This window comes from Narcine bancroftii, chromosome 6 (genome assembly GCF_036971445.1).
Source record: "Narcine bancroftii isolate sNarBan1 chromosome 6, sNarBan1.hap1, whole genome shotgun sequence".
NCBI classification, from domain to species: Eukaryota; Metazoa; Chordata; class Chondrichthyes; order Torpediniformes; family Narcinidae; genus Narcine; species Narcine bancroftii.
In genome coordinates this window covers 206,338,494-206,365,870 of record NC_091474.1, presented here as the reverse complement: position 1 = coordinate 206,365,870, position 27,377 = coordinate 206,338,494, and the positions used below count along the sequence as shown (strand labels likewise).

Sequence of the window (27,377 nt, the reverse complement as noted above, 5' to 3'; positions counted from 1 at the left end):
CACTACCTCAACTTCTCCTATCTCTTGCACTTTATTTTTAAAATGTAATTTTTAGCAATATTTGCACTTTTTTTTCAGAGAGGGTGAGTTGATGCTGCTATAAAACAATGCATTTTGTGAATGTTCGTGACAATAAGTTCTGACTCTGATTTCATTTTGCGAGCCATGTTGTATAAATGCTCTCAAAGCATTCAAATATCTTTTTAAAAAAGTGTAACATCTTAACAATTCTAAAGAAGTATTTAAGTAGGCAGTGAGAACTGTGAGCATTTTGTCTCTATGGAAAATGGTGGTACACAGGCCTAGTAGGCAGTGAGAATCGTGAGCATTTTGTCTCGATGGAAAATGGTGGGACAGAACTACCAGAGGTGGTACACAGGCCTAGTAGGCAGTGAGAACCGTGAGCATTTGTCTCTATGGAAAATGGTGGGACAGAACTACCAGAGGTGGTACACAGGCCTAGTAGGCAGTGAGAACCGTGAGCATTTTGTCTCTATGGAAAATGGTGGGACAGAACTACCAGAGGTGGTACACAGGCCTAGTAGGCAGTGAGAACCGTGAGCATTTGTATCTATGGAAAATGGTGGGACAGAACTACCAGAGGTGGTACACAGGCCTAGTAGGCAGTGAGAACCGTGAGCATTTGTCTCTATGGAAAATGGTGGGACAGAACTACCAGAGGTGATACACAGGCCCTTGGATTCCACAACAGACAATACAAATTCTATATGAAATCTAAAAATGGCTCAGGCTTAAAACATCGACAATATTTCTTTGTCCGCTACGGACGCTGAAAAGACCTGCCGAGTTCCTCCAGCATTTTTGTGTGTTTTCACTACAATCACAGTGTCTGCAGACTTCCATGTTTCATACATGAATTCTTATGGCAAGAGGGGCAAGGAAATCATCATCCTTTAATCTCTATGGCTTCTCCATGTTGAGGAACACTTGGAGGAATAACTAAGTGTTGAAAAGGGCTTTGGGTGTACTCTGCACAGGGAACTTTAGTGCACATGGCTAAAACTGGCATGGCAGCAAAAATAGTGACTCCTGACAGAATGCTGAAGGACTCGACGGCACAAGGACAGCTTCTTCCCTGCTGCCATCAGATTCCTCAATAATCAATGAACCAAAGACACTGCCTTACTTTTCACGTACTACTATTTTAATTTTTTTATTGTAGTAATATTGTAAGATGGTTATAACATGATGCTCTATGATGCCTGTTGCAAACCACCGAATTTCATGACTTGATCATGAAAATAAATTCTGATTCTGATTCTCCCTGCAGCAAGTTGCAGTGAACCAACACAAGGCTTAACGTCAGCTAGTATGCATTGCTAAACAGATAGCAGTTCGGTCAAATTGGAGTTTTAAAGTTGCAACCAATGCCATATGCTCAACAGGCCAGGAGAATCCAATGTTGAGCAGTGGAAGGCCTCCCTCATAAAGGAAACAATTTAGAGGTAACTTTCTGATTGATTTCTTCTGAACATTGCTTTGATTTGATTGGTTCCTGATCCTTCCTGTAGTTCATCGTAACAGAAGAAATAGCTCCTAGCACTTTAGTTCTCATTAATAGAATCCAGGGCAAGTTGGCAAAATGGATACAAAATCGGCAGCAGAAGACAGAAGATGATGATAGAGCACTGCTTATGTGATTGCATGGCAGTGGTGTCTCACGAAGAACTATGCTTGCAACTAAATTGATGGGCTAGCAAATTGTGCAGAGCCCTCAGAGAGACGGCAGAGAGATAGAGGTAGGTTAAGTAAGTTGGAAAAGATCTGGCAGACGGAGTGCAATGTCAATGGATGTGAGTTTGTCCGCTTTGGAAAGAAAAGAATAGATCAGACTATTATATGGATATTAAAAAAATTGGCACATGTTGTGCAGAGAGACCTGGGAGTGTTTGTGCAAGAATCACAAGTCACAATCCCCAATCAATATTCCCCGTCAGGGATATGGACTAAATTAATTCATTGCAAATCATTGCATTGGTGCTAATCTCTCACGCTACTTGGCTCCCATCCATTTACTCTCCCAGTTCACCCTTGCTTAGCATCTACTCTTTCTGAAAAGCACCCTTAACATTTCCATATTAAAGTTGATGCGTACATTACTGTTATATAGTTATTTCACCATTTAAATAGTTACTTAATAAAGCAAGCATTCATGTGTCCCAAAAACTGAGATTGTCTTAATCATTGAAATTAGTTTGCTTTATTCATTTTGAAACACAGAAGTATCAAGACTGTTTCTGTACATGTAAATTTAAGATAATTCACACTAAATATATTACAAAAAACCCAGGACCATTTAAATTTCCACAAGAGTTGATTTTAATGTTCAGAAAGCACAATCAAAATAAATAAAAAAAACATAAACAGTATAGTGTTACCACTAAAAAGTTGCCGTGTGGCCAGTACATATTATTCTATAGCCCCATAGCCAGTATCTGTAGGAATAAAGTTAGGCAAATCAGAGTGGTGTATCAATGTAGTGTGTGCACACTAAATCACACACAGAGCTGAGGGGAAATTGGACTTACAGCATATTGGCAGAATACTCAGTCTATATTATGTACAATTTGCTTTTTATATTTTCTTGAGGGAGATCCTTGTGTGATATAGCAATCATAATGCTGGTACTTTTAAACTGTGCAAAAGTTCCATATACGTAAATAGACACAAAATGTCAAAATCACAGGACTCATTGTTATACAACAAGTCAGATTATATGCAGAAATCGAGAAGGTGATTCTTGGGAGGTTCAACAAAGGTGCCACGGAATTATAACAGAAGCAATGTTACATATTTAGAAAAAACTTTATTGCTAAGTTTTAGTATTTTTTAATGCAATCCTACTATTACCCTTCTTTAACATGCTTTATCCTGTCTGCCAAAATGCCGCAAAAATACATAATGCACAACTACATTTATTTCATAGAAGAGAAATTTAGTTTAAAGGCTTATGAACCAGGTATTAAAATACACCAGTGATTGCAATAATGATTTAGAAAGAAAATTGTAACTTACTTCTTGCAGGTTGAATCTGTTGGTGAAAATGTAGTAAGCCTTTAAACTTGATCAAACCCCTTATCAATGCATTCATTCCCTTTTGTGCAGTAACATCAAATGAAGGGAGGAGTGTCTTAGGATGAAATTTACATGTAGTCAGTGAGGATGAGAGAGCATTTTTTTTTCAGATTTAAAGAAAATATAGACTTGCATGAAATCAAATAAGTGCCCAAACCAAAATTCTTTAAGAAATTTCCCAGAAATGGTAAAACTAGCAAAATGTCAAAAAGTGTCAAAATGTCAAGCTGTTTCTTAATGACTAAAATAGATTACCTCACAGTTTAAATTAAAAAGTTTCTCCTGGATATTATTAAGGATTGTAATTTACAATTAAACACTAAAATCCAAGTAAAACACAAAAACTCTCCAATTTTTTAAATTTCCTGTTTAGCCCAACAGCCTGGAACATTGCTTCTCTGCTTATACAACGCAGAAATCTTTTACTTCTGATTCTTTTAATAATTTGGTCATTTCAAAAAAAATAATCAACACAAAGAATTTATCTACACATTTGTGAAACAAAAGTTACATTGTAACACACCAACACTGTCTTTTTTTAAGGCACAACACATCGTTATGTATATTCTTCTTGTCAAGCTTTACAAAAGGTGACTATCTTCATAAAAGCAATTATGTTTATGAACCCAGCTGCTAACTTAGTGTAAGCTCTCACAGTAACTAAGTTACACAAATTGCAGGTCTAGATGTGATTGTCAATGTAGCCCAGTGCACTTCTAATGCAGGTTCAGCCTGGATAAGCAGACTAAAGTTTGCTCGAAACACTGCATTTTTGAGACAATCCAATGGCAAGGAATGCCGTTGAACAACTTCATGCCGGATGCACAGAAAGCAGCTTCATGTTTCTGAAAAGAACTAGTTCATTGTATGAGCTGTTCAAACATCCTGGGCATTGTAAAATCACTTGAAGAGTTGTAAAATACACACAACTTGTACTTTATCTATAATGAACAATATTTTCCTAAGACCAACATAGTTCCTTATGCAGAGGTTAAATGTACCAGTCACTGTTCAGCAGTTTGAATCCTCACATGACAAATTAATTATCTTCATTTCTTAAGACAAATGTGGAAGCCAGAGGTGCTGTAGATCACAAAGGGAAACTTCACATATTCCTAAAGGTTGCTAATAGCTGTTGACGTTGTATCTCTGGCTGTGCTGCACAAGGCAGCTACAAATATTCAAGTTCCAGTGCTTGGTTCAAAGCCAACAAATCAGAGTGGCTCGATATCCTCCAAAATGGCATATTGTGCTGCAGAAAGAAGAAAATGAAACATGCTATTAATAATTAATTAATAAATAAATAAGTAAATAATAATCATTGAATCTGTATTAAAAACAATGAGGATAGATTAAAATAATCCTCTTTGAAATTGTCTCAATAAATTAAGACTAGATAGAATTCTTTGATGCTAACTGCAATTAGTTTATTCTGTAATTAATTATGCTAAAGCAACTGGACATCAAATTTCAGAATCTACATCACGTTTTTCTTGTTATGGTTGTCAAATAGCCTTACCACATCCTTGTAGATGGCATTTGGCAGAGTAAGGTTCCTTAGTTTGGAAACACAAGAATATTTATGGGCTTTCATTTTGGAGCAAGTGCCAATAACCATGTGGTGTGAGAAATGTTCATTCATCTAAATCCTTTTGATGTATCTCCAACAACCATTGATGAAGGGAATATAGGAGTGGCAGAGCCGTAAAATGTATGGTACAGAAACACTCTTCAGACCACCATGTCTATTCTGACTTTAGTGCACCTCCACTAATCTCATTTGCCTGTATGAGACCTGTATCCTTATTTGTAACCAAGCCATCTCAGTCCCTTGTAAATTTAGAAATTGGATTTAATTCCACTACTACCTATGGCAACTTGTTCCAGATATCAACAGTGTTCCGTGTCAAATAACATTTCCCCTCAGATCCCCTTTAAAAGTTCTTTCTCTCATTTTTATGTCCTCTTGTTTTGGATACCCCTATTATGATAAACAGATTCTGACCTCTAACTCATGACTCTCTCATGTTAATCCTCAGCCTCCTTCTCTCCACAGAAAACAGGCCCAATCTATCCAATCTCTCCCTATAAATAATGTTCTCCAATCTAGGCACCATCCCGGTCAGTGCTGCACTCAGTCAATATGACACATTATTCCTATAATGACCAGAACTATGTATAATATTCCAATTGCAGTCTAACTAGTGTTTTGTAAAATTTCAAGATAATGCCCCAACTCTGACGCTTTGTGTTTTGACTTGTGATAGCAAGCATGCCAAATGGCTTCTTCTTTTACCTCAAAATGCATCACTTCTCACTTGTTGGGATAAAATTCTACTTGCCAACACTATACCTAATTTTCCATCTGATTTATATCCTGCTGCAGATTCGATAACCTTTTTCGCTATCTACAACACTGCCAATTTTCATGGCAACCACAGAGGTAGGAATCATATTCCTAGATTCCAATCTTAACCATTCATATAACAAGGGTTCCACAACTGGTCACAGACTTCCAATCAGAACAGCATCCCTTCACCATCATCCTCTGCCTCCTATCTCCAAGCCAATTTTAGATCAAATTCGCCAACTTGCCTTGGAACCTTCTTGACCAGACTATCATGTGGGACTTTGTCAAGTCTCAAGATAACTTCTACTCTGTCATCACAATCTTGGTTACCTTCTCAAACAAACTCTATCAAATTGGTAAGACAGGATTTCCCCAGGCAGAAGGAATGCTGACTGACATTAATTATTTTCCATTCTTATTATATCTTGCCGGTGGGTAATAAAGATACAAAGCTCTTAATTGGGGCTCATAAGACCAGAAGATATAGGAGCAGAATTAGGCTATTCAGCTAATCAAGTCTGCTCTGCCATTTGAATCATGACTGATGTATTCTTCTTCTCAACCCGATTCTCCTGCCTTCTCCCCATAACTTCTAACACCCTTACTAATCAAGAACCCATCAACTTCTGCTTCAACTGTACCCAATCCCTTGGCCACCATAGCCATTTGTGGCCATGAATTCCACAGATTCACAACACACTGACTGAAGAGATTTCTCCTTATCTCTGTTCTAAAGGCATGTCCTCTTAATCTGTGCCCTCTGGCCCCAGACTCTCCCTCTACCAGACACATCTTCTCCATGTCCACTCTAACCAGCCCTTTCAATATTCAGAATGTTTCAATAAAATACCTCTCCTCCTTCTAAACTTCAGTGAGTACAGGCTCAGAGCCATCTAGTGCCCCTCAGACATTAACCCTTTAATCCCTGGGATCATTCTCATATAACTCCTCTGGACCCTCTCCAACACCAACAAAAGTTTCCTTCGATATAGGGCACAAAATGGCTTACAATACATCGCATGTGCTCTGAACAATGCTTTAAAGCCTCAGCATTACATTCTTGTTTTTACATTCCAGTCCTTTCAAACTAAATGCTAACACTGCGTTTGCCTTCCTTACGACTGACTCAACCTGCAAGTTAACCTTTAGGAAATCCTGCATGAACACTCCCAAGTCCCTTTGGATTCTGCTTTCTGAATTTTATCTCCCCATCAAAAAAAAATCTTCTTCATTCCTTTTACCAAAGTGTATTTCATCTGGCACATCTTTACCCATTCTCCCAACCTGTCCAAGTCCCTCTGCAGTCTCCCTGCCTCCTCAACATGATCCACCCTCTACCTCTCTTCATATCATTCTTAAACTGGCCACAAAGCCTTTTATTCCATAATCTAAATCATTTACATATAACATGAAGAGTCATGTACCTAACACCAACCCCGTGGAACACTGCGGGCCACTGGCAGACAGCCAGAAAAGGCTCTCCCCCCACCCCCCCCCACCCTTTGCCTTCTGCTGGCAGCCAATCTTCTATCCGTGCTGGTGTAGCGGGCTGAGCGAAATGTGGTTAGACGGGCTGAATCGCCGCACCAGTCGGCTAACCCAAAATGGCGTGGGCTCCTCTTCACTACTGAGGAGAAAACCGTGGTTGACGGCGTGTGTGGATTAAGGGAACGCCCCACTTCCAGGAGGTGTACTGCCAGCCAAGGAGTGACGCCACGATGCTGAATTCAAACAATAAAATCAGTTTACTGGTTCACCCTCACACCTTGTGGATGTCTCTTTATTCCGTAGCTCTGCTGTAGTAGACATTACAGTGGTGACCCCGACGGTTTAAATGTTTTGGAACCCGCATCGAACATAACAGGATGCAAGATGCATCCTACAGTCGCAACAGCTGCGACCAATGCGGTGGGCGTGCATTTGCTGCCCTTCTGGGCAAACCAGCCCACGAATTGGCTGAAACTGGCTGAGTCGCAGTTCCACGTCAGGGGAATCGTCTCAGAGGACACCAAGTTCTGGCATGTCATCAGCGCACTAGACGCCGCCACCACAGCCAAAGTAAGCTCCTTTGTGGAGAACCCTCTAATGGAGCTAAAGTAAGAACAATTCTGGCAGTTCCTCCTCGATTACCTAGAATTCAGCTGGCACGAGCGAACTGTTTGCATCCTAAATAAGCAGGGCCTGGGTGACATGAACGAGATGGTGGCCCTAGCAGACAGACACACTGACTGTTTCCTTTTTCGAGGCACTGTTCCTTTCCAAGCTGCCAGTACACATCTCGTCAGTGGTTTCCAACATGGATTTCAGTGCCCCCCCACCCAGGAGTCAAGGAAGCAGACAGACTTTTCTGGACCCCACAGCAGAGCTCCATCCATGTGCAGCCTGTTTACGTTGTAGGCGCCGCCACTTCAACAATCCTGCCGGCCCCCCAGCAGTGGCTGCGGCACAACCACAACGTGACGGGCGCCCTGAGAAACAAAATGATTACTGTTTATATCACCACAGATGGGGCCGAAATGCCCGGTGCTCCTACCCCAATGCCAAACCTAACACGGTGACAGGAAATGGGCAAGCCAGCCACCGATAGTGGCCTCAGCGGTTGGCACTCTTAAAGGCCTACTCTACTCAGGGACCAATGGACAAAGAGGGATTTCCTAGTTGACATAGGTGCAGAAATCAACCTCGTCCCATTGACGTAGTTCAAGCACATACTCGTAGACATTGTCAGCCCACTCCCCTTGAGCCAGGGCACATGGTATCTGTTTATGACAATTGACATGTTCTAGAGCCTTCTTATCCACCTGGGTTGTGTGTTTTGGAGTTCCAACCCACATCACCTCGGACTGAGGGAAACACTTCACTTCCTCGCTCTGGACTAACCTGACTAAGTTCTGCGACAGTCAAGTACACCACACCACAGCCTACCACCCTCAAGCACGATGAGCGACCACGTGGTTAGACAGACCAAATTGCTGCACCAGTTGGCCGACCCAAGATGGCGTGGGCCCCCCTTCACTACCGAGGAGAAACCAGTGGTTGATGCTACAAGGATTAAGGGAACTTCCTGTTTCTGGGTGGCGTTCTGCTGGCCAAGGAGTGACGCCATGACGTGCTGACATCACTTCTACAAGCCGGCGCACATGTCACTGGAAGTGGGCATTCCCTTCACGCCATGCGGTGAATTCAAACAATAAAATCAGTTTACTGGTTCACCCTCGCACCGTGTGGACAACTCTTTATTCCTTAGTTCTGCTGCAGCAGACGCTACAGTGATACCTTTTCTGTAATATCATGTGCTCCTTCCCTGTTTAGTAGCCTTATGCACGGCCCTGGGAATCTCCTCCCTTATTTCCCATAGGATCTGGAGCTAGTTCATATTTGGCCCTGGGGAATTAACCACCTTCATGTGTTTCAAGACCTTCTAATCATGATGTCAACATAACCTTCCCTGAACTTACTATCTTCCACATCCTTCTTGTTAATGAATACCGATGAGAAATGATCATTTTGGACCTTGGCTACATCCTCTGGCACCAAATGTAGATTACTGAACTGGTTCTTAAGGGGATCCACCTGCTCCCAGTCTATAGCCCTCCATACCACTCCCATCCATGTGCCTGTCCACATTCTTCTTCAATGTTAAAATTGAGCCCGCATTCACCACTTTGGCTAGCAGCTCGTTCCACATTCCCACCACTCTTTGTGAAGACGTTCCCCCTAATATTTCCCTTAAACTTTTCCACTTTCACCCTTAACCCATGGCCTCTGGTTTGTATCTCACCTACCCTCAGTGAAAAAAGCCTGCTTACATTTATTCTGACTACAACTCTCATAATTTTAAATACCTCTATCAAGTCTCCTCTCATTCTTCTATGCTCAAGGGAATAAAGTCCTCACCTGTTTAACCTTTCCCTGTAACTCAGTTCTCGAAGTCCAGGCAGCATCCTAGTAAATCTTCTCTGCATTCTTTCAATCTTAGTAATATTGTCATTGTCACACACTTACCTGAATCTTAGTAAGGAATTACTCAAGGTTGTATGTGAGTGGAGAAAAAATGGTTGAGAACCACTGGTCTAAATTCTCCCTAGCTATTGTGTAAGGTTCAAGAAGCTGGCTTACCACTACCTTTCAAGGGCAATAAAGGATAGGCAGAATGTGCTGGATTTGACAGTGAAACCTAGATCCCCAAAAAATAAGTAAATTTAAAGCAAACTGCTGGATGAACTCAACAGGTCAGGCAGCTTTCAATGGCAGAAATGGTCAGTTATTGTTTTGGGTCTGGATACTTTATCAAGACAAAAATAAAAAGGGGGTGATATTATACTGTGCCAGTGACCCGATTCAAATCTGGTACTGTCTGTAAGGAATTTGTACTTTCTCCCCGTGTCTGTGTGGGGTTCCTTCAGATGTTCTGGTTTCCTCCCTTATTCCAAAGACATATGGAATTAGTAGGTTAATTGATCATATGGATGTATTGGACACCACAGCCTCGTTGGTCAGAAGGGCCTATTACCATGATGTATCTCTACATTTTAAAAATATATATGTATGAAGGGAAAAGTGAATTGTGGTGGAGAGGGGAAGATGTGGCTGGTAGTGGGATCATGCTGACGTTGCCTGACATGTTAGAGGATAATGTGTCAGATGCAGAGGCTGGTGAAGTGCTAAGTGAGGACCAGAGGCACCCTGTCTTTGTTTGCCTGCGGGGAGGTGGGGGAAGGGCAGAAGCACAAGAAATAAAGGAGATATGGGGACAGGCTTTAACAATGACAGAAGGGGCTAATCCACATTTATTAAAGAGAGATGATATTTCCTGGAGTAGAAGGCCTGTGAACTGATGCGACAGAGGCAGAGGAATTGGGAAAAATGGATGGGAAGAGGTATAATTTACATAGATGTGGGAATCTAGGTTTGTAATAGATATAATAGGTGATGGAGTTTATAATAAATTCCATCACCATCTCAGGATAGTTTGCCTTCTGAGATGGTAATGGAGAGGTCAGTGAAGGGGAGAGAGGTGTCAAAAACAATCCAGGTCAGGGTGGAAATTGGCAGGGAAGTAATTAAATTGTCAAGTTCTGCACAGGTACAGGAGGTAGCACGAATGTAGTCATCAGTGTAGAGGAGGAAGAGATGGGGAGTGGGACCCACAGACAAGAGTGGTGCCATTATATTCTTGGAATGTCCTCTATTTTGTAGGGGCCAGATGCTAACTCTTGCATACTCTTACTTAGCCTTGGACCACAACCCCACCAATGGTCACAAGCCCACTGACTCCCACATCGCCACATTGCATCAGGAGATCTCCCGTCCAACCTGGAAGGTGTGAGTAACCATGGGTACACCTTAGATTTGAAGTATATGACAGGTGCAAAGAGAGGTGAGAACAAGAGGAAACTGGTTAGAATGTTATTCCAGGAAGAAGCTGGGAGTGGGGCTTTGGGGCCTTCCAGATTGGGATGGAGATGTACAGAGACTAGACATCCAAGTTGAAGACAAGATAGTGGGAACCAGGGAATTGGAAGTTGTCAAACTGGTGAAGGGCATGGAAAGTACCCAGGATGTAGGTGGGAGGGGACTGGTCATGGGGACAACCTTTATTCCGAACCAACCTCGCCATTCTCAACTCTTCCCATGTTACATTGATGACAGCATTGGGGCACCTCCTGCACCCCTGCAGAACTCATCAATTTTATCAGCTTTGCTACTACCCTCGAGCCCACTCTGATATTCATTTGGACTATTTATGACACTTCTTTCCCCTTTCTAGATCATTTCAGGAGGCAAGTTACATACTGACTACAAACCCACTGACTCCTACAGCTTCCTCAACTACACCTCTTTCCACCTAGTCTCCTGTAAGGATGACATCCCTTTCTCCCAGTTTCTCCATCTCTATTGCATCTAATCTCAACATGAAACCTTCCATTCTAGGACATCTGAAATGTCCTCCTTTTTCAAACAAAGCAGTTTCCCCTCTATTGTGGTCAATAAGAGCTATGGCTCACATTTCCTCTGTCTCTCCGAATTCTGCTCTTACTGCCCGTCCCTCCAAACAGAACAGAGATGGAGTTTCTCTGCTCCTCACCCTTCACCCCTCCAGCCTCCACATTCAGCTTCTAGGATCAGATAACACAGCCACGGACTAAAATGATGTCCCTTAGAACTGAGCTGAGGAGAAATTTCTTCAGACACTGGGTGGTGAATCTATGGAATTCATTGCCACAGACGGCTGTTGATGTCAAGTCAATGGGGAGATTAAAAGCGGAGGTTGATAGGATACTGATTAGTAAGGGTGTCAAAGGTTATGGGGTTGAGAAGAAAAATACAGCAGGTATGATTTACATGACAGAACAGACACAATGGGCTGCATGGCTTAATTCTGCTCCACTGTCTTATGGTCCAATTGTCTATTCATCCTCCATCATTTCCAAAACAGCAAGATAGACCCACCACCAGACACATCTACCCCCTCCCCAACTTTTGGTGCCTTCTGCAGAGAAAACTTGGCTGAATGTATTAACAACAACCTCTCACTCAATGTCACCAAAACCAAAGAGTTGATTGTAAACTTTAGGAAGGGAAGACCAGAGGTGTACGATCCAGTGATTACAATGGTCAATGAAGATTTTGCCTCCTGAACACTTTTGGGTGTATTTTATGGATTTTGGAGCTGTTGATCATGAAAATCACCTTAACATTTTCCTATCACATCCCATCTTTTTAAGATATAACGTCTTTTTGTAATTTCCTGTCACATTTTTAGTCTATTTCAAGGATACAAAACCATGAAATGCAACGTGTCATTGAAAATTCATTTTCTGTATTCGCACTTGGACTCCTTCCCTGCTGAACTTGGTGCAGTCAGTGACAAACAGAGTGAAAGGTTTCACCAGGACATTGCAACCATGGAAAAGTGGTATCGGGGCAACTAAATTTTGGCTAACTATTGATGGACACTGACACAAGAGGCATCAGATGCTGAGTACCAATGAAAATGAGTGGCCAAACATTTTTAGGTCAGTTGAACTATTACAAGGTGTCAGCATCATTATGTGATTAAAAAAGTTAATTTAAAGTTTATCCAACTTCCTATATGATCCAGCAAATCTAAAATCATCTTGTGTTCAGCTTGAAGTTGTCTATCATAATCCTCATTTTTTTTCAGGAAGCAAACCTATTGAGAAAATTTGTTAAGTGTTATTGGGGGTTCAGAGGTGGAGTGGGTGAGCAAATTTAAAGTCCTTTCCTAGACCTAACACACTAATGTCATTGTGAAGAAAGCACATCAGACCCTCTACATCCTCAGGAGTTTGCAGAGGTTCTGTATGACATCGGAAACCTTGGCAAACTTTTACAGATGTGTAGTGGAGAGTGTGCTGACTGGCAACATCACAACCTGGTATGGGGACACCATACCCATGAGTGGACACAGCTCAGTATATCATAGGCAAAACTCCCCATCATTGAGAAAATCCATGTGGAATGAATGCTGTAGTTGGAGAGCACCAGCAATCATGAAGGATCCACACTACCCAGGACATGCTTTGTTTTCACTGCTACCATCAGGAAAGAAGTATAGGTGCCCAAGATTTGCATCGTCAGGTTCAGGAACAGTTGGTACTCTTTCACCATCAGATTCCTACACAACAGACTCAATCAGAGACACATTTAAGGACTCTTATTTTGTACATTATTTATTACTGAATATATTTTTTCTGTATTTGAAGTCAGTTTATTTACTTTTTTTGTTAATATTTACGCTACTGACAAGTAGAAATTCTGCCTAGCCCACTGGAAAAAGAATCTCAGTGTTGTATGTACTCTGACAATAAATTTGATCTTGAACTTGATCACTCCCTCCATGATTCCCTTATCCACTCATCCCTCCTCAGCCACCTCTCCCAAAGTAGCCTCCCCTGCAGTGGTGAGACCAAACAGACTTGCAGACAGTTTTGCAATGCTTCTGCACTCTGACTGCAATGGCCATCCCAAGCTCCTTGGTGCATGCTATTTCTACCCCCCCTTCCCATGTCCTGGGCCTGCTTCACTATCAAAGTGAGGTTCACACAAACTGGAGGGACAACACCTCATATATCACCTGGTCACTTTATAGTCCATTGGTATGGTCCCTCTCTCTTTCTTTGTACCCTTTCCACTTCCCCCTTTCCCCTCCCTTTCCTCCATTCTTTTGCCCCTTTCTCACCCACCCCACCCAGCCGCCCCATTCATTCTAACTCTCCATCCTCTTTAGCTCTATCCTTTTCCACCCCCATATCTCCACTCTTTTCAAAATGTTTCCCCACACCCCCCTCCCCCCACTGTTCAATCTGGTCTCTCTTTATACCACTGTTCTCATTTGCTCTTATACAGATTCCAGTACTGGCAGCCTTTCTCATCTCATCACCCACTCCACCTTGATGACTCATTGTCACTGGACCCTTTTATTTTTCTTGCCTCTATGTGGCATCTGTCCATCTTCTGCCTCTGTCCGCCATGCTTCACTTTTCCCTGCTCCACCAATCTCACCTGAGCCCATAGTCCTGCTCCTTCCACCTTGTTCTCTGTCTGCATTCCCAAAGTTGACGAAGGGAGTAAAACAAGAATATCTGCAGATGCTGGGGTTGAGTGGAATACACAAAAGTGCTGGAGAAACTCAGCAGATCAGGCAGCATTGGTAGGAAGTAAAAGGCAGTCAATGTTTCAGGCCGACAAAGGGCTTTAGTCTGAAATATCGACCAGTCTTTTCTCCCACTGATGCTGCTCGATCGCTGAGTTCCTCCAGCAGAGAGTGTTTAGCTTCAGATCAGCCTCTTTAACTAAAGAAGTGTTTCCATCTCTTCTTTACCTGTTGCTGTTTTTATTTTTCTCTCTAATCCTCCCCACTCAATGATCTCTCCCTCTTCTGGTCTGTCCACCTCTCCTATCACTTGTCCAACATCCTGTCACCATTCAACTCCTTCCCTGGCTTATTATGCCCTTCGTGTGCATTATATCACCCCCTTTTTATATTTAGCCTTGCTAAAGGATCCTGACCTGAAATAGTGACTGAGCATTTCTGTCCACGGATGCTGTCTGACCTGCTAAGTTCCTCCAGCAGCTTATGGTTTGCTCAAAATCCCAGTGTCTGTGGCTTTTATGTTTCTCATCAATGTAACATTACCATATCCCTTATATTTTATATTCTACAGAATCCTCTGCCCCCGCGACCATATCCCAGTTTTGGCAGAACAGTACAACCTGTCCTGCCAAAAGGTAAAACAAAATGATTCTGATGACAGGTCATCAGCATTAAACGTTGATTCCTTCTCCACAGAGGCAGCTTACATTTTTGGTTTATTTCACATTTCCAGGATCATCAGGTTTATGCTTTCCAAAGCACAAAACTTTCCTGCTTCTGCTTCCACTGCAATGTTGCAGTTCCATGCTTTTGGATGTAACTTCCATCCTCAACAGAGGATGCCTTAAATAACCCCATGGCTTATCTTTTGCTGAACATGATGCTGACCCTGGCAACTGTCCTCTGTGAAACGACTGGCACCTGCAGCTTGCTGGCAGTGAACCAACGAGGCTGACACTTGTATTCCTTCTGCCATCCATAGATAAGTCACATTTTGGCTACAAGTCAATGTCTAGAGCAGACCACTGCCTCATTTTTGTTTTGGTAAATCAAGCATTTGCTCATTTTCTAATGTGTTTTATTTCACTTGCCACAAACATATGAAATTCTACCCAACAATTAAATTCATAACATTGTACAATTTTATAATATTTAGATGATCTTATTGAAAAGTAAACTATATATTTGTATCTTTTATTTAAATTTGCAGCGTATGTTTCAGAATCCTGAATGATTTTATGGGGGAGGGTCATTGTTAATGATGGGTAAGATGTAAAGGCTTATTAATTCCCTCTTGGCTTAATGGAAAGGAAAAACATTTAAAAAAAGTTGCAGAATTTTCAGCGCTCCAGCTGTGGTGGCTTACTCTTGTCAATCAGAGTTTGGGGTGATGTGGACTCATGGGTGGAAATGAAAACCAAATGGAGCTGAGTTCAGCTGAGAGACTGGGCAGGAACATAGTCCCTGCAGTGCAACTCCTTGCTATGCAATGAAACCTTAAACCAGAATGCTCCAGACTGCAGTGAGCTTGGAGTCTGATTGGGACACTGTCAAAAGATTTACCCTTGAAGTTTAATAATTAAAATATAACTTTGTTTTACATTTTATCTCCTCTACCTGATGCTGCTCCTCCTCCTAAAATTACATACAGTATTTAGATAATGGAACAAATCATGTCCCACTCTTAACGATCTGCCTGTTTGGTTCCATAGCTGGTTGCTAGGGACATAGACACTAATGGTTTGGTATGACTCATTGTCTGATTTTCCTTCACTCTCTGTAATGAAGAGTCACAAGAGTTCTTGTCTTAGCGTGGGCTGTTTTGGACACAAAGTTATGGAAAGGCATAGAAATTTACTCAGAACAATAAGTTTGGTAATTTCTCTTTCCCTTTGGCCTCCTCCAAAGATGCACAACTTTGATCACCTATTTGGCTAAATTCCTTTCATCTCTATTGATGAATTCACTTCCAACAAAAGATGTTCTCCCCAGCAATTATTCAACAATAATCATTTGGAAAAGTACTGAAAAGAGGAACAAAAGATTTTCTTTTGCAGGTCAGCAAAGGTTTCATCTTAGAGGGTGTTGCATTTCAATGTTAATGGTACAGGAGTGTCACAGACCCCTCAGCATAATACTCCCAGTTGACTGATTCATAATCTTGTGTCTGTCAGAGCTCAGACAGCTCAATGAAAAGGGACTTCAGGCTATTAATGGGTTTAATGCTGAGAAGAATGATTTAGTCTCTTTTGGATCATTAATTTTATTTCATCTTCCGCAGGAAACCACAATTCAGATATTGTAACTCTCGATTTCATTCATTCCCACAGATGTCAGTTAATTTTTTTTAACGGAAACAATGCAAATCTAAATACAAAAAAATGCAAACTGGAGAAAGTGGCTTTAAACAATGCTTACAAACATAGTTTGCTCCTATTTTAGAAAGCAGACATAGGCTGCTGGCTACGCGATGTCAGGAGCTTCAACATAGAAGATCCCTAAAGAGTTATGATGGTGACCTAATGAGATTAGTTAGTGGAAAAACAGTTATGTGGAAAAGTAATATATAAATCACATTTTTAGCTTTGAGATTAGATCATGCCATTTACTTTCTCTATTCAGTTGTTGATTTCATTCTCCAAAACAAATATAATGCAAGCACCTACATCACCTGTTGTACTCTGAACAGCATGTTGACATCGATAAACTGCAAAATACATTAGTGTGAGGGTTGTCTTTGAGCATATTGATTGCACCCTTGACAGGGCTCATTTCAAATTCAACTGTGAACTAAATTTAACAAGCCCTGTAATTGGTGAGTTGGCCATCAGCAAAAAAATATAATAAAATGTCCCATGTTGATGTGAGAACCCATTGAATCACAAATAAAATTCCAGTAAGGCAGGCTGGCAAATCTACACATTCTGACTCAATGTGATTACAATGTAGTTGATTTCTAAACATTCTCCACAATATCTTGGAAAGATTCCAACTTGTAAAGTAATTACTGTAGCATGGGCAATAAATATAGCTTTTCCCACATTCCACGAACAAAATAAATTTACTAAAAAGATTCTGATTCATTTATGCCGTTAAAGTATGTCAATTTTTCCTGCTGATATATTTTTGGCAAATTGGGCAATCTGACTAAAAATGGATTTACTGTATATATTCATGTAATAGTCAAATTTTGTGGACCAATTTTTAGAGTAATATTTAGGGGTTGACTGTTACACACACATTACTTTTGATTGTAGAAAGTAAGTACCTGTGTCGTTCAAGGTTTTGGGAGCTCTGATGGATGGGCGAGTGGCCAGGACCATATGGTAAGTCAACATTCAGGTCATCAGGAGCTTCGACGGACGGGTGGCCTCGGCATAGATGAGAGCCGGCATTCGGGGCATCGGGAGCTCGGATGGGTGTGCAGCCATGGCCTAGGCAAGAGTCCGTGGTCAGGGCATTGGAAACTTGGATGGGCGGGTCTAGGTGAGAGTCCACAGTTGGGGCATTGGAAGCTCTAGTGGGCAGGCGGTCTTGGCCTAGGTGAGCGTCTGTGGTCGGGCCGTCGAAAACTTAGATGGGCAGGTGACTTGGACCTAAGCGAGAGTCTGCAATCGGGGTGTTGGGAGCTCTGGTTGGCGGGTGGTCTTGGCCTCGGCGAAAGTCCGTAGTCAAGGCATCGGGAGTGCAGGTGGGTGGCTGGCTGGGGCCAAAAATAGCAGAGTCGACTTTTACACACTGTATATGGAAAATGGCAAATTTTGAGGGCAAAAATAGGAGGGTTTGACTTTTACATGGTATTGACTATTATATGAGTATAGAGAGTTTTTTTTGGTTTAAAAACTTTGTTTTATCTGTTGAATTTTAATATTTTTAACTGCTTATACTTTGAACCATTGAAAAATATTGCTGAGTTTGGTTCCTTTATCTCAGATTTTCAACAGCAGAAGAGAAACAAAACAGTTACCAGCTCATTTGCAATACTCACCTATTAACATTTTTTGCTGATGTGCTTCCACCAACAAGCAGATGATTAGTTAGCAGTGAAATAATGAATTATTATGGCTCAAAATGAAAATATGTTTCATTTCCTGATGTTGCTTAGCATATCCAAAACAAAATCTGGTCTTATGCACATGTCATGATTTTGGAATTCTTTGGCATTAACTTCAAGAATTGTATAATCTGACCACACGACACTTCTGCTTTTCTCTTTAGATTTTCCGTTTCTTTTTGCCCACCAATGTTCAAAAGATTGGCAGCAGGAGTGCAATTTATAAATCAAAATTCCATTCTATTTTTAATTCTGGATTTCAGTGCAAAGATCCAGGGAATAATCGGTCAACTGCTAGGACTAGTACAATCTTTTAAATTTGAGTGTCGGTTCCAAAGCCACAGCTCTTCTACAGTTCTGCCTTTGAATGAAATAATGGAGTATAATTTGTGCCAGGATTCCATCATTTTATACATGCTTTTCTAGAAATTTAACAGCACAATATAAAATTCCAGGCAACTTAGCAGACAGAGGTTTAAAAATTCATCTGGGTTTACTTTCAGGCTTAAATTCAAATCTGTATCTATGTTGCAACTTTGAGGTTCAATGCTGACCCCATATTTTGCCGCAGGCTTCATCAACAACACATGGCTGATCTCCACAGTCAGCTCAAGCATTGGAAGATGAATAATTATGGACCATGTGCCTTCCTTGCATCTTAGTTTTTGTGGCTGGATTGGAAAAGAATACAGCAGAAATGGGGAAAGAGGGTTGAAATACGAAGAATTTGGAGGAGGACAAAAAAAAACACGTGTTTTCCTGATGACTTTTGAAGATTCTTGAATGAAATGACTCGTGGCTCCTACTTATTCACTGGTAATTTCTGCCAATGGGCATTGGATCACTTCTATACTGCTTGATTCAATACTTATGATTTCGTTCTCGTTGAAGGATACTTGAAATATAGTACGATCCAGTTATGGGAACGACATCTGAGGTGTGTGTCAGATTCCAGCGAACACTGCCAATTCATCAGCTGCAAAGCAGGTGCATTTCATTCAAAAACCAGGAAATAAATTCAGCAAAAAATATTATAGATTATAGGGAGAGGCAGGAGAATGGCACTGAGATGAAAAATATATCAGCTATGATTTGAATGGTGGAGCAAACCTGATGGGCTGAATAGCCTAATTCTGCTCCTATGTCTTATTCTTCTTGTTGATTGAATCTTGTATTTCTCTTCATGTTTAAAGTAAATGAGCAAAACCTTATAGTTTACCAAACTATTCATATTTTTACTGACAGCTCCCTTTTTACTCATTTGGTCATATCTGTAACACATGAATGGCTTGAGTGGATGCCTGTTAGTTTCCATCTCTCAAGCTTCAAACTGCAAGTCAACATTAAGCTGCATGCAAAATAGATGTTCAGTTCTTGTTTCTTAGAAAAATCTTTTCTGCCATTGGTTCTGTGGTTTGCTCAATACAAGATGTTGCTTTTTAAAGTATTAAGCTATTTCAATCATGTTAATTGTTTCAGTGGAAAATATTACTCTTGCTGTGTTTAATATCATCATCTTACAGTATCATTGGATATTGTAATAATCTAATATTTGAAGAGAGGCACACCACAATCAGCAAGTAAAGCATGCAGAAATCTGTTTAGATTCATTTAAGCCCTTTAAATCATGCAAGAAAGAAATGAGTTAACCATCACCTTTAAAAGGAAACCAAATCCACGATCTAATAAAGTTAATATCATTAATTCTAGTTCACAAGGCAACTTGTTCAAGGCACTATCTTCATCATGCTCTACAAGCTAATACATTAAGGCACACTTGGAAAAATCTTTTCCAACATCACATGAACTCAAACAAAGCAAAGCCCAGGGTAATAAATCTAAACGGTGCACCAACAATACTTAGCAGGCTCGTTACCTTTTTTGCTGCCTGTTCTTCTTCTACACCATCCCCAATAACAACATATACTACTTTTCTGCCAAACCTTTGCATAATTCGTTCAAAGCAACTTTCTTTGCCTGGAAAAAAATGAGGAAGAGTTCAGGATGAATTTACCTGAGTAGCGGCATGCTCTTCATCTCGGGCATCTCCAATGACAACATAAGTAACTTTAGTGCCAAATTTGGACACTATACGCTGAAAACAGCTTTCTTTGCCTGAAAAACAATGCATGGCTCAGCCTTTCAACAATAACCCATTTCATGCTAGTGTATTCTTTTTCTCTTAAGTCATCGTTGAGAACATGCACAAATATTCTTGAACAAATAATATGAGAATGACATCAGTGCAAAATCCTTTGAATTCACAGGCGCAGCTTTTATGTTTCTTCTTCTTCAGTCCAATTGCAAAATTCAAAATTAGTATGACATCTGTGCCTATTTGTCACTCGACAGTAGGTTCAACAGACTTGGTCTTAGTAAGTTTTACCCATGATGAATTTTGCACATGGTGGTTGATCACACATTGATGAACAATTTGAATAGCTAGTTTTCCTGGTGTCCAAAAAGAAGTTTTCCCCTTCTTTACTTGAAGGCACTTACTCATTCTGGATCAGGTGGGCATTGCATAATCTTTAGTCTTCACTTAAAATTAACACACTGGAGATGAAATTGACATTTGATGGTTATTGTAAATGGGCAATAGTGAATCAATGTCTGATTCCCCTTTCCATTGACCTTGTTCTGCCCACATACTTGGTTGTTCCGAAACCATCGATGGAAGTGTGATGGTAGACTTGGGTCATTGTCCTGTCTTAAGTTTTACCTTTGTTGACTGACCATTTCTATCCATGGATGCTGTTTGACCTGCTGAGTTTCTCCAACAATTCTTTGTCTGCTTGAGATTACATGATTAATGCCTTTATCCTCAATACTTTCAGCATTTATTACCTCATTAATATACATTAATTATGATCTACTTAACCTCCTTAGTTATCCTTGAGTTTCCTCCTTATCCACTGAGCACTTTTTGAGAAGGGTGGATTAATTTTTTGGCTGCATTGGGTTGTTTTATGAAATGATGGCCCCCAAAATAAGATCTAATTTCATATGGTTTAGGGTTTCCTTTCCCTGTAAAACAGGTTTCATAGGCCTCAGTTGCTTTTAAAATTTCTTTCTTTCTTTTTAAACTATTTCTAATAATAGGAAAATATAATGAAATGATATGGATAGTTGCACATAATTAATAAAATTAACAGTGTATCAAAAACAAATGTAAATTGTAAAACATGTTCATAATTTGTAATCTAGATGATATTTAAAAAAGAAACCAATAATAAAAAAAGAAGAAAAAAGGAAAAAGATAGAAGAAAAAAGAGAGTATTAAAAAAGAAGAAACAAAAAGAGAGAAAACTAAGTACCCCTTCCTAATAGCATTGCCAGATGCTATATATGATCAGCAAGATAAAGGAAAAGAAAAAAAATTAACATGGAAAAGACAAAAGTCAGGCAATTCAATTACATTGAAGTAAAATTATAAAGTAAGGAAGTGAGTCAGAAATGACCCCCACAGCGTCTGAAATCATATATCAAAATCTGAAAGTTTAATATCTATTAATTATGAGGAATTGTTATGTTTAAATCAGATTTTGTTAGTTAAAAATAAAAAAAAAGCTTGGGAACAGGATTTACATTTGACTATATTGGATGTGGATTGGGACACAAATCTTAAATTGGTTAATAGGTCTTCATTATGTGCCCATCACTGTTTATTACTGTTTAAGGTAGTACATTGAGCACATTTGTCCAAGGTTAAATTGTCTCCATTTTACTCCGATACGAGTCCCTGTTGTGACAGGTGTAAGAGTGGAGAAGAGTCATTAATTCATATATTCTGGACTTGTCCTCGTCTAAAAAAATACTGGAGAGAGGTTTTCCACACTTTGTCTACAATTTTTAATATAGATTTGGTACCGAATCCTTCGGTACAACAGGAGGGAATGATTCTTCTTTGACTCCGGTTTAGAATCGTGCTTTCTTTTTTTGCCTCTCTTCTGGCGAGATGTGTGATTTTACTTTAATGGAGGGATGCTGCCCGCCATCAATCAGTGGTTGCGTGATATCATGACTTGTTTGAATATGGAAAAGATTCATTATTCAGTTAAAGTTGTTATTTCTAGCCACATGGTTTATGAAGTTTCATTTCTCATTATAGTTTTTTTTTATCATCCCTTGGGGACCATATTTCTTACACTAATTCTAGTTATCTTTGGCATGAAATTATCTGGCATACTTTATTATATAAAGATAATAACTCATTGATATTTCATTAGTTCTTCATATAATAATTTCTAGTTGTAGTTTATTTATACAGTAACTACATAATCTAATGTTGTGTCCTATGCAATATCTATCCTATAAGCAAATAGTGTCTCAGAGAGTCTGGATTTATAATAATTTTAAAGTCTCGCAAACATATGATATCTATGTGTTAAAGAGCCTCTCAAATAGATCCCCTATTAGCATTAAATTTCTTTCTACTTTCTTCAAGACACTTCAATAATTTTGAGGGTTTCCAAAAGTTATCAGCAAATGATACAATGAAATAAAACAAGTGGTTTGTCATAAACCCTTTGTCAATGTTCATGAACCAAAATAAATCATTTTGAAAAACATTATAAAAAAACATTCAGTGCATTATCCAAACAAATTGTATTGGAAAAATAATATTCATCTCTTACATTGTTGGAGTCTTCTGATTTGATGGATCTTTTGGCAAAAGGTGAATTAAAAAATAGGGTTAATCATGCCCTCTTAGAAACATTAATGTTCAGGCATTTACTTAGTGTGACCTCAGCCTTTCTTGCTTGATGCACAGGTGACTTTATCTTCTCTCTGTTTCAATATTAGCAGGCACCCCCTAATGCCTACAGTCCATAGAACGAGTCCTGCAGGCAACTTATTATGCAAGTCAGTTGCTTTCAGAATTAAACTTCTGAAAAACAGGTTCAAATGCTCATTATTATTTAAATATTTTGTTTGAAGTTTGTTAGTATTGAAGGCCAAGAAAATGGTAGGCCCATTTATATGCTGCTCATGGATTTGGGGAGAAGTGGGAAGGAGGGAAATCATTTGGGATTTTGCACAAGGTTTTTGTTCTCATCAGTTACTGCACCTGGCCCAAACGTAGCCCATGGCATCAGAGAGGATAGGGCTTGTGTGGTGGGGTAGAAGAAATGAGAAGCAAGTTCTTGTTACATAGGGTCTCAATTTAGTATCAACATCAGTGAATGAGCTGGATTCTTGAATGAACCGAGGGATCTTGTCCTGGATGCTTCTGAAATCATGGTAGGAGAACAGTAAAACAGATAGCAGGAATAATTCCCTTTTAGGGATATTGACTGAGGTGATAGCGCAGTCCACCAAAGTACTGGAGAAACTCAACAGGTCACGCAGCATCCATAGAAAGTAAAAGGCAATCAACAATTTGGGCCTGAGCCCTTGGTTGGGACATTCACCCCTTGCTTGTCAATCAGTCTCAGTGAGGTCAACAGAAGGCCTAAGTATCGGTCATTTTTACTTTGGTTAGATGCCAAACCTTTTACTCCAGATGTTTGCAAAGATCACTTGCACCTTTGGAAGAGGATCTGCTCATCCTTTTGATATAGCCTTGAATACAATTAAGCCAAACAATAGATAGTCTTCATAAACTTATCATGACAGCATATAATTACTGCAACATTTGTCAGTAAATATTGTTGTCATAATTAAATACTTATCTGATTTGCAAATGTAGTTTCAGAGTTGTCATTCTGAAAATATTCTCAGAAATATTCTTACCTATTTTGGTTGCACTGTAAATATTTTCAATGGGGAAAACACCACCTAAGCTGTACAATAGGACTTTGGCAAGAGCTGGTACAAGTTGTGTTGTAGTTACCAAGACATTAATACAGTTACTTCTGCAACAAACAGAGACAGAACACAATCAACAATTCTTTCATGTTTATAAAGTTATTTGTTATTGAAAGTGAGGTTCAGGTTGAAGTTGCTAATTACTGCTTGAATTCCAGTTCTGGACAATCTAAAAGCATACAGTTTTCTGGATCTATAAATGGTGCTTTAAACTGAGATCCAGGCTCTGGGAATGTGGGAACATTGAGCAACACAAGCTTGTTCCAACATTGAATCAAATCACGGCTGATTTCTGGTCTTGTGTTGCACACCTCCCTATGTCCCAAATCTCTTGACAAGTTGATTACCATAAGCCTACTAATTTCAAATATAAAATTAACCACAGATCCACCATCATTGCCCAGTCCTGGTCATAGATCAATGATATAGCTGTATCGTCTGCTAACAGCAGCGCTACCAAAATGAGAGACGTCCACTCAGCACGAGGTGAACCAGCAACAGAACTTTATTTTGAATTACTCATGCTGCTCAAGGAGACCGCCCACTTCCTGTGAAAGGCATGCTGATCTAGGAAGCGACGTCAATGCATCGGGGTGTCACTCCCTGTCCAGCGGCATGCGACACGGAAGCAACGCTGTTCCCCGGGCAACGTGTGCCGCCAACCGTGGGCTTCTCCTCAGAAGGGAAGGGGGGGCTCGCCCATCTTGCGTCAGGTGACTGGGGCAGAGATTCGGCCCATCTAACCGTGTGGTCGCTCGGCCCGCTACATAGCTGCATCCCAGAAGCCTTAACAGCGAGCAACCATTTTTCTATACAAGAATTTCTGTTATTTCTAATGAGTCATTTTATGGTAAATCTTACCTTGAACTGATGATTGAGAGTGATTTAAGTGCATTTGACAGCCAGGAATCTGTCAGAGCCTCAACCTCAGCCCTTAACTGAAGCCAAGCATCTCTTTTTGCCGGACCAAGTAATCCTAAAATAAAACAGAAGGAAATGTGCAGTGAACATATATTTGATAGATCTTCACTCTCCAGTCATCAACTGCACCAATTGGATGTGGAGAAACTGGCCCAGGAGTCTGTGCTGCCAAAATATATCAATTGAGCTACAAACCTAATATGTTTTTGGAGGGTAGGAGGAAACTGGAGCACTTGGAGGAAACTCATGCAGGTCACAGGGAGAAGGTACAAACTACTTACAGACACCATGATTTTTCATTCTAACCAATAAATAAGTGCCTGGATTTTTTTGTTGCTCTAAAATTTGGTTGTGTTTGGTGTCCATGCACAATCAGGTTCTCTGCAAATAACGGCAAAGGCAGACATATGTAGCAAATGTGGGTCTGTTTAATGTGCTAAAATGGGACAGTGTTTCCAACAGCTCTCAGTCTCTTGGATTACCCTAACTGTAAACAGACTGCACTATTGAAACATCACCTTTTTGTGTGGACTAATTTCAACTGTGAATATTTATTTATCTATCCTTTTATATTTACCATCTCTTTGTCTGTCTCCTGTCATATTGTGGTAATTTAATTTTTACCATTGTGGTTGCAGCAAGTAAGAATTTTACTGCATCTGCACATTGTACTTAAGTATATGACAATAAACTCTCAACTCATTCCAGTGGGCTTCCCACACTTCGGCATCCAGCAATCGCATTAAGGTGTCAACACTTAGGGCACATTCTCTATAGCAGTTAGACAGTGGTGGCAATTGTCATGGGTGCTGTGATAGGGGAGAGGCTGAAGAGGACAGAGATATTTTACAGAGTGGGACATAGAAATCTAAATGAGGGATACACGTCTGGAGGGAATTCTTAAACATGGTCACCAGCTCCACATTCAGAAGAACATGCCAAAAGTAGGCTGAAATGATCGCTTCTGGGAATGTAAATTCCCACAGCATGGAGCCATGTTGAAGAAATTTCACGATCTAATAAGATATGGTATGTTGAGATGAGCTGCAAGTCATGACAAATACCCTGAAACCACGCACACTTCACTCTCGTTCCTCTCATACACAGACACTTCTTACATCCACACACCAGCTCTCAACTCATCATGATGTCACAAGTTGGCCCGCCTCCCCATAGAGAGGTCGAACCACCAAAAGTAGATAAGGAAAAATTATTTCAATATATTCTCCTTTCAGCTAATATAGTGAAGAATAAGAGGGTGATTGTCTGCACAGGAAGAGCCCCTCACAAGTTCAGACCCTCACTGGGTTGGGGAAAACTATCCTCCTCCTGATGGACAGAATAGCCACTATACATTAAAAAAAACTTAATGCTACAATTTACTTTTAAAATGATTTTTTCCATTGATTTTTACATTTATCTGTTATTTTTCTCTTTTAGATTTTACTTCCTATAAATTACCAGCATTGTTTCCAGCAGTTAATAAAGAATCATATAAATTTGTGACAAAAAATGAACATTAGAAATAGAAGTGGGGGAAAGTCATTCAGTCCCTCTTGCCTGTTCCATCTTTCAATAAGATAAAGGCTGATCTTCTTCCTCAACATCACTTTCCGGTTCTATCCCATATTCTTCTTTAGAAATCTATTGACTACAGTTTAGAATTGAATTAATAATATTGCTTTCACAAGCCTAGAGTTAGATAATTGCCTCCTTTTGAATGAAGAAATTTCTCCCCATTTCAGTCCTAAGTGACCTAATACATATTTTGTAGATATATGCCCTTGTTCTAGATTTTTCAGACAAGGGAATCATCTGCCCCATATTTAACATTTTGAACCTGTTACATATTTTGAGTGCCTAAATGTGATCACCTCCCATTCTTCCAAACTTCAGCATATAGAAGCCTCTCTTTATTCTCTCCTTATACGAGAGATCAAGTAAGGTGACCTCTCTTATGCTGAGGAGAGATCTGATGCCAGGTGCTAAACAAGAAGGTTTGTGGATTCTGGAGAAACTTAGCAAGTCGCATAGCAGCATAGGAAGTAAAGGGTAACCAATATTTTGGGCTTAGGTCCGTTGTTTGGTTTAGGCAAAAACAGTCAGGTGCCTGAATAAAAAGATGGGGGAGGGGGGAGGAGGAGAGGAGAGGGAAGGAGGAAGGAGCATGGGGAAAAGCACATGTTAACAGGTAAGAGATGATAACAGGTGGGAGGGTAGAATAAAAAAAAGCTGAGGTAAAAATGGAGAAGGAAGCTGGAGGAAAGGAGACAGAGAGACAGGGAAAGAGAGATACTCACGGGAAGGAGTTAGTGGAAACTGGAGAAGTCAATGTAAATGCCTTATAGTTAGAGAGTGCCAAGATGGAATATAAGATGTTGTTCCTCCAATTTGCAGGTGACCAGAGTTGGCAGTACATGAGGCCATGGACAGACATGTCGGTGTCACAATAAGGCGTGGAATTGAAATGGTTGGCCACTGAGAGGACCTTGCTTTTGAAGCGACAGAGCGAAGCTACTCAACAA

The 27,377-nt window shown here is 40.2% G+C and overlaps 1 protein-coding gene and 1 long non-coding RNA gene across 11 annotated transcripts in view; one reads left to right on the top strand and one right to left on the bottom strand.

Moving 5' to 3' along the window:
- LOC138736984 (uncharacterized) lies at positions 1–27,377 on the top strand. Its single transcript, XR_011340700.1, has 3 exons — positions 1–83; positions 1,292–1,466; positions 27,250–27,377. It is a non-coding gene; the product is annotated as an uncharacterized lncRNA (long non-coding RNA).
- The window catches only part of eya4 (EYA transcriptional coactivator and phosphatase 4), a 475,725-nt gene continuing 450,670 nt past the window's right edge, over positions 2,323–27,377 (bottom strand). For 8 of the 10 annotated variants that reach the window (XM_069887300.1, XM_069887303.1, XM_069887304.1 and 5 more), the window contains 4 exons: positions 24,793–24,907; positions 23,857–23,978; positions 19,997–20,097; positions 2,323–4,348 (listed from right to left, as the gene is read on the bottom strand). In XM_069887300.1, the coding sequence (XP_069743401.1) occupies positions 4,268–4,348; positions 19,997–20,097; positions 23,857–23,978; positions 24,793–24,907 (419 nt within the window). In that variant the 3' untranslated portion in view covers positions 2,323–4,267. Of the gene's footprint in view, positions 4,349–19,996; positions 20,098–20,134; positions 20,236–23,856; positions 23,979–24,792; positions 24,908–27,377 lie in introns of all 10 variants that reach the window. The other 2 variants (XM_069887302.1, XM_069887310.1) reach the window with 1 other exon arrangement.